At 41.0% G+C, this 11,514-nt stretch overlaps 1 protein-coding gene across 1 annotated transcript in view; it reads right to left on the bottom strand.

The window, feature by feature from the left end:
• Window positions 1-416: 416 nt before the first annotated feature.
• LOC140485922 (T-box transcription factor TBX19-like) overlaps window positions 417-11,514 on the bottom strand; it is a 57,538-nt gene continuing 46,440 nt past the window's right edge. Inside the window, exons 7-8 of the mRNA XM_072584368.1 lie at window positions 6,563-6,695; window positions 417-654 (exon numbers count right to left, since the gene is read on the bottom strand). Coding sequence (XP_072440469.1) covers window positions 417-654; window positions 6,563-6,695 — 371 coding nt within the window. The remainder of the gene's footprint in view (window positions 655-6,562; window positions 6,696-11,514) is intronic.

Below are 11,514 nucleotides of genomic sequence, written 5' to 3'. Positions count from 1 at the left end.
TTTTTAGTGGCTTCAAATTTACAGAGGCTGAAATGCGGGTAGTCTGATTAGGAATGCATTGGACCAGTTAGCAAACAATACAGCTTCTTCACTTAGATTTTAAGATCACTACAAAATTATATTAAATTTTGTACTTTAACTTTAGGTTCAGTGGAAACTGAATTGTGCTCATCCAATATGCTTGTTTTGAATTCATTTTAGCTGGTGGGGATTTTCAGTTAGAAAGACTTCTTTCCTAGGTTGCCTTCTAACCTAGAGCACCATTTATTCCCTTGGAAACGATTCTCACCCACAATTCACAGCAGAAATACCTAAAACTAAACTTGATAAATATATAGAACAGTAGGAGCTATTTTAATTCCCAGTCATTCTGAAATAGATGACTACACCAATCAAATGTGATATGCATTGCACCATCAGAATGAGGATGAAGCTGAGCTCCATGACGATGCCGCCAGTCTAGCGAGTGGAGAGTCACTGAGTACCTCCATTGCTGTTTCACTTGAACTTGTCATAGTGGCCAAGGATGAAGCAGCTGTCGGCAAACTCAAGCTTCCTCCAATAAATGGGCTTTGAGGGTTTCCAGAAGCTGAGCTCAGCGTGTTGCTTGGGGTCACAGAACCATTACCAACTGTCCAGTGGCACGTATAGTGGCTAAAAGTACAAATACAAATAAATGTCCACTCAGCATAAATCTGAAAAGATGCTTCCAATTTCAATTTTATGAATTGTGGCAGTTGCAGGTTATTTTACTACTTCCTAGTGTTATATTACATTGATTAGAGACAGAAAAGAAAGACTTGCATTATTTGCAGTGCCCATCATGAGCACAGGATCTCCAAAAGGTCTTTAAAGCCAATGATGTCCTTTTGACATGTAGTAACTGCTGTACTGTAGGAAACAATGATTGTAAACAAATATATTGTTGCAAGGTAAACGTCAGAATAATTATGAAGCTTGCTCAGATCTGTTTATTTCTGACAGCATTACAAGTCGTTCTGCTATAACATGCATTTCCTCAATATGAATTCACTGTAATGGATAGAGATACTGTTTCTAAAGCACAAACTTTTAAAGTATGTCTTGGCTGTAGTGTGATGGAATCACCAACACTTTACATGTTATTTGTATTATGTGATTCTCGTATGGCATGGGGTTGCACAGGAACACAACCATCACACTATAGAAGAAATTACTGTGTTTAACTTATTTGCACAGATTTGGAATGCTGTCAACAGGCCAGTTGGATAGAGAAATAGAATAATAAATTACAGGCAGGATGAAAATATCAGATTTTTCTGTTAATTTCCTCTTTTCCCTTTTGATTAGCAAAATGTTCAAACTCCTGTGCCAATCAGTTCTCAACTGTTTCTGTCTGCAGGCACAGATCATTTCCAAAGGTTTTTCAAAGGACACCGATCACAGAAACAAATGACTTGATAGAACATAGAACATAGAACATAGAACAATACAGCACGGAACAGGCCCTTCGGCCCAAGATGTTGTGCCGAACTTCTAACCTAGATTAAACACCCATCCATGTACCTATCCAAATGCCGCTTAAAGGTCGCCAATGATTCTGACTCTACCACTCCCACGGGCAGCGCATTCCATGCCCCCACCACTCTCTGGGTAAAGAACCCACCCCTGACATCTCCCCTATACCTTCCACCCTTCACCTTAAATTTATGTCCCCTTGTAACACTCTGTTGTACCCGGGGAAAAAGTTTCTGACTGATGGATAACATATGCTCAAAAAATAAATGCAAAACATATCCAAGTATCTTCAGGCGAAGTGAGAGAAAATTGCGGGTGGTTAGGTTGCATCATCCCATCTTAAAAGATGCCATTTAATAGGTATCCAGTAAAGCTGTCACTTCTCAAGAATTATTTTCTAAATAATTTATTGCATTTTAATTTTAATGTATTCAACACAATGGTTGATTGTGAATATTCAGGTTAAAAGCAAAGATAGAAGGGACAGTGTGGAAAAATCTGCAACTTGCTTCAATTCTGGTGAGTTGCATATATTGCAAGAATAATGCATAATCATAGTGTTGTGAATATTGGCAACACTGATTTCAGTGAATATTTTAGTTGATTTTAGATACTGAAATAAAGTTATTTATTTCTCAGGATTAATTGTCAAGTGTTTACACCCTGAATTTTACTGTATAAATATTGAGGAGATTATGAGCACTCACTATTTCAGACAAGGGTAAATGAGACTGCAAATAGCAGCATCCATCCATCCAAAAGTAACAATGGAATTAGAAGCTACAGTTTAAGTTGACCTCATCCTCCAGAAGTTTTGATGTACCAGTATTTTACAGAGAGATTTAGCATTGAAAGAGAAACTTCAATTATCCGAAGCTCACAGGCGGGAAGTATTTTGTTCGGTTAATCAAAAGCTAGATAACCAAATGTCGGATAACGTAGTTGGCCAAGCATTGGGACCTTGCGATCTTGTTCTGATCGTATGAAATTTGGTTAAGTGAATGCTGGATAATCGAGATTTCTCTGTATGAGGGATAGGATGAAATTCATGTATTTGCCCACCAACAATATTGAATTTTGTCTATTCAAATGTAAATTTTAAACAGTGTTAACTACCACAAAACAACCTTTGAAAATGGATTTTTAAGGCATGTGTCTCACCCCTTAAGAGTTTAATGATTGCTGATTTAAAAAAGGTGACTTTCAAAATCTTTTTCTTTTTCACTGTGGTTAAGGGGATGTACCATTGCTTTCTCTGTTCACAGGTGCCCCAATCCCTACTCAAGTACAGTAGAACCTCGATTATCCAAACAAGACGGGCAGGGAGTATTTTGTTTGGATAGTTGATCGTTCGGATAACTGGAAACGAGCATTAATTTATGAGTGCCAGTTATCTGAATATTTCCCGGTTATCCGGCAATATCCACCATAATGCCATTTAACTGATAACTGACCAACGTAAACAAGCAGTAAATTGAGTGCCAATTATCAAACATTTTTAGATTAGATTCCCTACAGTGTAGACACAGGCCCTTTGGCCCAACAAGTCCACACCAACCCTCTGAAGAGTAACCCACACAGACCCATTCCCGTAACTAATGCACTAAACATTATGGGCAATTTTGCATGGCCAATTCACCTAACCTGCACATCTTTGGACTATGGGAGGAAACCGGAACACCCAGAGGAAACCCACACAGACGCAGGGAGAATGTGCAAACTCCACACAGACAGTTGCCTGACATGGGAATTGAACCCAGGGTCGTGGTGCTGTGAGGCAGCAGTGCTAACCACTGAGCCACCGTGCAGCCCAATTCTCGGTTATCTGGCAATGCACACCATAATGCTGTTTAACTGGTAACTGAATGCTGAGTTGCCTACTGCCGTTTTTACAGGACCTTGAGATCTTGTTCAGATAATCCTAAATTCAGATAGAGTCATAGAGATGAACAGCATGGAAACAGACCCTTCGGTCCTACCGGCAATGCCGACCAGATATCCCAACCCAATCTAGTCCCACCTGCCAGCACCCGGCCCATATCCCTCCAAAACCTTCCTTTTCATATACCCATCCAAATTCCTCTTAAATGTTGCAATTGTACCAGCCTCCACCACATCCTCTGGCAGCTCATTCCATACACATACAACCCTCTGCGTGAAAACATTGCCCCTTAGGTCTTTTTTATATCTTTCCCCTCTCACCCTAAACCTATGCCCTCTAGTTCTGGACTCCCCAACCCCAGGGAAAAGACGTTGTCTATTTATCCTATTCGTGCCCCTCATAATTTTGTAAACCTTTGTAAGGTCACCCCTCAGCCTCTGACGCTCCAAGGAAAGCAGCCCCAACCTGTTCAGCCTCTCCCTGTAGCTCAGATCCTCCAACCCAGGCAACATCCTTGTAAATCTTTTCTGAACCCTTTCAAGTTTCACAACATCTTTCCAATAGGAAAGAGACCAGAATTGCATGCAATATTCCAACAGTGGCCTAACCAATGTCCTGTATAGCTGCAATATGACCTCCCAACTCCTGTACTCAATACTCTGACCAATAAAGGAAAGCATACCAAACGCCTTCTTCACTATCCTATCCACCTGCAACTCCACTTTCAAGGAGCTATGAACCTGCACTCCAAGGTCTCTTTGTTCAGCAACACTCCCTAGGACCTTATCATTAAGTGTATAAGCCCTGCTAAGATATTTGATGTTCGGATAATTGAGACTATGTGGTAATTGGTTTTAAATTTCCCGCAGCAGCAAGTTCCAGTGCAAAATCCCAGAGGAAGTCTGAGGGTGACTCTATGTGCAATCGACAGAGAGCACCGTTCATTTGCTGCTGACCTCAAAATCCAATTTAATATGCCATTCGTTTATTGGTGACATATTATTGAGGGTTTAAAAACAAAATTTGATATCAGACTCTAGAGTTTGTATCCTGCATTTTTCATAATGATGCAGGATCTAACATCCAAATTTTAAAAAAGTTAAGGTTGAGTCAAGAGATCAAAAATTTTAAGCATTACTTGACATGAGTGACACTGGCAACATCCTTGTAAATCTTTTCTGAACCCTTTCAAGTTTCACAACATCTTTCTGATAGGAAGGAGACCAAAAGTGAATGCAATATTCCAACAGAGGTCTAACCAATGTCCTGTACAGCCGCAACATGACCTCCCAACTCCTATACTCAATAATCTGACCGATAAACAAAAGCATACCAAACACTTCCTTCACTATCCTATCTACCTGTGACTCCACTTTCACGGAGCTATGAACCTGCATTCCAAGGTCACTTAGTTCAGCAACACTCCCTAGGACCTTACCATTAAGTGTATAAGTCATGCTAAGATTTGCTTTCCCAAAATGCAGCACCTCGCATTTATCTGAATTAAACTCCATCTGCCACTTCTCAGCCCATTGGCCCATCTGGTCCAGATTCTGTTGTAATCTGAGGTAACCTTCTTCGCTGTCCAGTACACCTCCAATTTTGGTGTCATCTACAAACTTACTAACTATACCTCTTATGCTCACGTCCAAATCATTTATGTAAATGACAAAAAGTAGAGGGCCCAGCACCGATCCTTGTGGCACTCCACTGGTCTCAGGCCTCCAGTCTGAAAAACAACCCTCCAGCACCAACCTCTGTCTTCTACCTTCGAGCCAGTTCTGTATCCAAATGGCTTGGTCTCTCTGTATTCCGTGAGATCTAACCTTGCTAACCAGTCTCCCTTGGGAACCTTGTCAAATACCTGACTGAAGTCCATATAGATCACATCTACCCCTCTTCCCTCATCAATCTCTTTGTTACTTCTTCAAAAAACTCAATCAAGTTTGTGAGACATGCTTTCCTACAGACAAAGCCACGTTGACGATCCCTAATCAGTCCTTGCCTTTCCAAATACGGGTAAATCCTGTCCCTCAGGATTCCATCCAACAACTTGCCCACCACCGACATTAGGTTCAATGGTCTGTAGTTCTCTGATTTGTCTTTACCACCTTTCTTAAACAGTGGCACCACGTTAGCCAATCTCCAGTCTTTTGGCATTTCACCTGTGACTATCAATGATACAAATATTTCTGTAAGAGGCCCAGCAATCATTTCCCTAGCTTCCCACAGAGTTCTACGGTATACCTGATCAGGTCCTGGGTATTTATCCACTTTTATGCCTTTCAAGACATCCAGTACTTCCTCCTCTGTAATAAGGACATTTTTCAAGATGTCGCCATCTATTTCCCTATATTCTGTATCTTCCATGTTCTTTTCCACAGTAAATACTCATTTAGTATCTCCCCCATTTTCTGTGGCTCTACACAAAGGCTGCCTTGCTGATCTTTAAGGGGCCCTATTCTATCCCTAGTTAGCCTTTTGCCCTTAATGCATTTGTATAAACTCTTTGAATTCTCCTGAACTCTATTTGCCAAAGCTATCTCATGTCCCCTTTTTGCCCTCCTTGATTTCCCTCTTAAGTATACTCCTACTGCCTTTATACTCTTCTAATAATTCACTCGATCTATCCTGTCTATACCTGACATATGCTTCCTTCTTTTCCTTAACCAAACCCTCAATTTTGTGAGTCATTTAGCATTCCCTATACCTACCAGCCTTTCCTTTCACCCTAACAGGAATATACTTTTTCTGGGGTCTTATTATCTCACCTTTGAAGGCTTTCCATTTTCCAGCTGTCCCTTTACCTGCAAACATTTGCCCCCAATCAGCTTTTGAAAGTTGTTGCCTAATACCATCAAAATTGGCCTCTCTCCAATTTAGAAGTTCAACTTTTAGATCTGGTCTATCCTTTTCCATCACTATTTTAAACCCAGTAGAATTATGGTCACTGGCCCCAAAGTGCTCCCCCACTGACACCTCAGTCACCTGCCCTGCCTAAATGAAACAAAAAGATGCCAAATGCAACAAGCTGAATACTTCTACGTCAATTGAATTTCCACAATAAAGTGGTATTAATAATAAGAATTTTAGAAGTGTGATGACCTGTTTAGAAATCTCATCATCTGTAATAATGTAAACCCTGGAACAATCCTACCCATGTATGTGACCTGTATTCCTCACCTGGCATTAGATCCAGTTCCAGCTGTATGAGTCACTGGTAACATGTTGGCATATGGTGGAGGTGGCAACGTTGACCAGTTGTCATGTGCTGGTAAAGCCTGAAGGCTGTTGCTGGAATTTTCTGAAATGGACACTTGGTAAAACATAACACTGATGAGTAAATCAATCAGATTGTATTTGTAATTAAAAAATGTCACCCAGTTTCCTTCCCATTCGGATGCTAACATCAGCCATTCATATTCATTACTCAGTTTAGAGGTCAGGGTCGTGGACTTGTGAACACGTTTCACAAGTTATGCTTCAGAATGCAATATGTTTTATTTTGCATTCCAAAATTGTTATGAAACAAAAGTATACTTAACAAAAACAAATTTCTCGTAAGTAAGCATAAAAGGTTTGACTACAATTCTGACTCGTAACTTTTTACATTAATTGACTCCTTACCAATTTCTTAATAACTTGCACTTCTAACTCTTTCAACTTACCTCATTATCATTGCCTCTCCCAAATTTCCAGTATGCTTCTTTCTCCTCCTCCCTCCTCAAACCTTCTCGCTTAACATAACATGTAGGATCACTTAGCCGTGGGAAAGGCAAATGAAATATCAGCATTCATTTCAAGAGGACTAGAATGCAAGAGCAGGGATGTACTGCTGAGACTGTATAAGACAGTGGTCAGGCAGCATTTTGAATATTGTGAGCAAGTGGTAAGTGTCAAGCTCCTGGGAGTGGTCATCAACAACAAGTTTTCTTGGACTCTTCATATGGACACACTGGTTATAATGACCCAACAACATCTCTTCTTCCTCAGGCAGCTGAGAAAATCTGGCATGATGGTGAATACCCTTGCCAACCTTTATAGGTGTGCCATTGAGAGCATCACTACCTGGTATGGCAACTATACCATTCAAGATCAGAGACGGTTACAGAGAGTGGTGAACTCGGCCCGGACAATCACAAAGGCCAACCTCCCATCGATAGAATCCATGGCCCACTGTCAAGGAAAGGCCGCCAGCATTCTCAAAGATCCATCCCAACCTGGCGATGCTTTTCACGACCTCTACCATCGGGGAGAAGGTACAAAAGCCTGAACATACACACCAGCCAGTTTTGAAATGGTTTCTACCCTCCTGGTGTTAGAGTATTGAATGGACTCTTAGCATTCGCCTGTACCTGTGTTTTTGTTTTTGCCGCTGTTTACCTATTATTTACTTATCTATGCTATTTAACTATGTGATCTGCATGTCTTGATCGCAAGACCAAGCTTTTCAGTGTGCCTCAGTACACATGACAATAAATTCAATTCAATTCAATTCAAGTTTTGTGCCCCAGATCTCACGAAAGATTTGCTGGCCTTGGAGGGAGTACACAAGAGGATTACAAGAATGATCCCAGGGATGAAAGGTTTATCATATGGGGAACTCTAGGTCTGTACTAGATAGAGTTTAGAAGGATGAGGGAGGATCTCATTGAAATTTACAAAATACTGAAAGGCCTGGATAGAGTAGAAATAGGGAAGATGTTTCCATGAGTAGAAAAGACTTGTACTCGAAAGACAGCTTCCGAATGAAGGGACAATCTTTTAAAATTGAGATGACAAGGAATTTCTTCAGCTCAAGGTGGGTAAATTTGTGGAACTCATTGCCACAGAAGGCTGTGGAGGTCAAGTCATTGAATATATTTAAGACAGATATAGATAGGTTCTTGATTAGTAAATGGATCAATGTTTATAGGGAGAAGGCAGGAGAATGGGGTTGAGAAACAAAAAGGTTGTGATCGAACAGTGGAGCAGACTTGATGGGCCAAATGGTCTAATTCTGCTCCTATATCTTCTGGTATTATGTCACCTCTCCTGCTCCCCTACCCTCCCCCCCCACCAATGCCTTTCCCGAATCTCTGGGCTTAGGAGAGATAGGGAAAGAGTGGGAAGCAAGTGAAATTGCAAGTGGCTGGGAGAGAGCAGGAGAGTCAGCAAGTGGGATGGAAGGAAGTAAAGACAGGGAGCGAGCTAATGTATGGAAGGGTAGGTGGAGTGGGAAGGTTAGGGAAGGAGGCGGTGAGCAGCAGTTTCTTTAAAACCTGAATCAATATGGCTATAATGGAAATGTGGCAAGAAGTTTGGAGAAGCTTTTTAATTTAAGAACTGTGCAAAAATAAGAATGCACTATTTTCTTTTCTTTTGTTCTTCTTCTTAAGAATGTACAATTAAGATGTTCTTTTAACAGGAAACACCTACAATATCTTTCTTTTAACCAGATGCATTAGCTAAAACCTTAATTGATGTTGTCGTCTTTTTAAAAATATTCCCTGAAGCCATTTAAAGTTGACTGTACAACCAGGTCTAAATCATTTTGGCTTTCCCAACTTAAATTCTGTCTACAAATATCCATTATATTTTTAATGAAATAACAGAATGACAACTTCATTGCTTTTCACCTCTTGCTTCTCCCTTCTTTTGTCTTTTCTTTGCAAAAACATACTTTATTAATAAAATATCTACAAACTTTTCAATTTGTACATTACAGAAAATAGCATGTTTCTCAATCGAGCATTTTGCACTCTTCTTTCATTCATTGTCTGGATGAGGGCATTGCTTGCTGATCCAGCATTTATTGCCAGTTCCTAGCTGCATATAAGACTGGTAAACTGCCTTCTGAAGTGATGCATTTCTGTGCAATACATGAACCCCCACAGTACCATCAGGGAGAGTGTTCCGAGATTTCGATACTGAATAAACAGCAGAGGCTAAGCAGTGGAGTTCCAAGTTAGGATGGTGACTGCCTTGGAGGGGAACTTGCAGGTGATGGTGTTCCCATGTATCTGCTGCTCTTGCCATTCTAGTGGTTGTGGATTTTGAAGATGCTATCTAAGGAGAATGGCGAATTGCTGTATCATGTAGATAATACACACTGCTGCTACTGAGGCCAGTGGTGGAAGGAATGAATGTTTTTGGATGTGGTGCCAATTAAGCAGGCTGCTTTGTCTTGGAAGGTGTCAAGCTTCTTGAGTGATGTTGAAACTGCAATCATCCAGAGGAGTGGGCAGTGTTCCATCACACTCCTGACTTCTGGCTTAAAGATGGTGAGAAGGTTTTGGGGACACAGGAGGTATATAATTCCTTAGGTTTACAGCCTCTGACCTGCTCTTGTAGCTGCAATATTTTTATGGCCAGTCCAGTTCAGTTTATCTTTAATGATAACTCCAGAACGTTGGTAGTGGGAGCTTCAGTGATAGTAACACTATTGGATGGTGAGATTGTCTCTTTGTGGAGATGGTCATTGCCTGGCATTTGTGTGTTGTGAACTTTACTTATCTCTTGTTAATCCAAAGCTGAATATTGTCCAGGTCTTGCCGAATTTGGACATCAATTGCTTTAGTATCTGAAGAGTTACAAATATTTTTGAATACTGTGGAATTATCAGTGAACAACCCTACCTGACCTTATGATGGAGGGACAGTCGTTGATGAAATTGACAAATATGGTTGGGGCCAGGACTCTATTTTCTAGAACTAGTTTTCCTAGTAATTCCTGCAGATATGACCTGGCGCTGAGATCATTGATCTCCAACGACTACTACCATCTTCCTTCATTCTAGGTACGACATCAGCCAATGGAGAGTTTTCTTCCGAATTCCCGTTGACTCCAATTTTCTAGGGTTCCTTGATGCTACATTTGGTGAAATGTGGCCTTGACGTCCAAGGCTGACATTTTCATCTGCCCTCTGGAATTTAGCTCTTTTGCCCATGTTTGAACCAAGGTTGTAATGAGGTTAGAAGTTGAGTGGCCTTGGCAGACCCCAAACTGGATGTCATTGAGCAGGTGTTGCTTGAGAGCACAGTTAATGACACCTTCTGTCACTTTACTGACAATTGAAGTAGACTGATGGGGTGGTAATTGACCAGGCTGGAAATGTCCTTTTTATTTACAGGGCTGTTTTTCAGACTGAGGCCTTTACCAGTGCAATGCCACAAGGATCGGTGCTGGGTCCACTACTTTTCATCATTTATATAAATGATTTGGATGTGAGCATAAAAGGTATAGTTAGTAAGTTGGCAGATGACATCAAAATTGGAGGTGTAGTGGACAGCGAAGAAGGTTACCTCAGATTACAATGGAACTTGATCAGATGGACCAATGGGCTGAAAAGTGGCAGATGGACTTCAATTTACATAAATGCGAGGTGCTGCATTTTGGGAAAGTAAATCTTAGCAGGACTTAATGTTGAGGTCTTATCTGGGGTGTTGCTTAACAAAGAGACCTTGGAGTGCAGGTACATAGCTCCTTGAAAGTGGAGTCGCAGCTAGATAGGACTGTGAAAAAGGTGTTTGGTATGCTTTCCTTTATTAGTCAGAGTATTTAGTACAGGAGTTAGGAGGTCATGTTGCAGCTGTACAGGACATTAGTTAGGCCACTTTTGGAATATTGTGTGCAATTCTGGTCTCCTTCCTATCGGAAGGATGTTGTTAAACTTGAAAAGGTTCAAAAAAGATTTACAAGGATGTTGCCATGGTTGGAGGATTTGAGCTATAGGAAGAAGTTGAAAAGGCCGAGGGCTGTTTTCCCTGGAGCATCAGAGGCTGAGGGATGACATTATAGAAATTTATAAAATCATGAGGTGCATGGATAGGATAAATAGCCAAGTGCTTTTTTTTTCCCTGGGGTAGGGGAGTCCAGAACTAGAAGACATAGGTTTAGGGTGAGAGGGGAAAAATATAAAAGAACTAAGGAACACCTTTTTCACGCAGTGGGTGGTACATGTATGGAATGAGCTGCCAGAGGAAATGGTGGAGGCTAGTACAATTGTAACATTTAAAAGGCATCTGGATGGGTTTGTGAGTAGGAAGGGTTTGGAGGGATATGGGCCAGGTACTGGCAGGTGGGACTAGATTGGGTTGGGATATCTGGTCGGCGTGGACAAATTGGACCAAAGGGTCTGTTTCCAAGCTGTACAT

This window comes from Chiloscyllium punctatum, chromosome 15, assembly GCF_047496795.1.
Source record: "Chiloscyllium punctatum isolate Juve2018m chromosome 15, sChiPun1.3, whole genome shotgun sequence".
NCBI lineage: Eukaryota > Metazoa > Chordata > Chondrichthyes > Orectolobiformes > Hemiscylliidae > Chiloscyllium > Chiloscyllium punctatum.
Note: the sequence above shows the minus strand (reverse complement) of the source record. Positions and strands in the feature narration are given on the sequence as shown.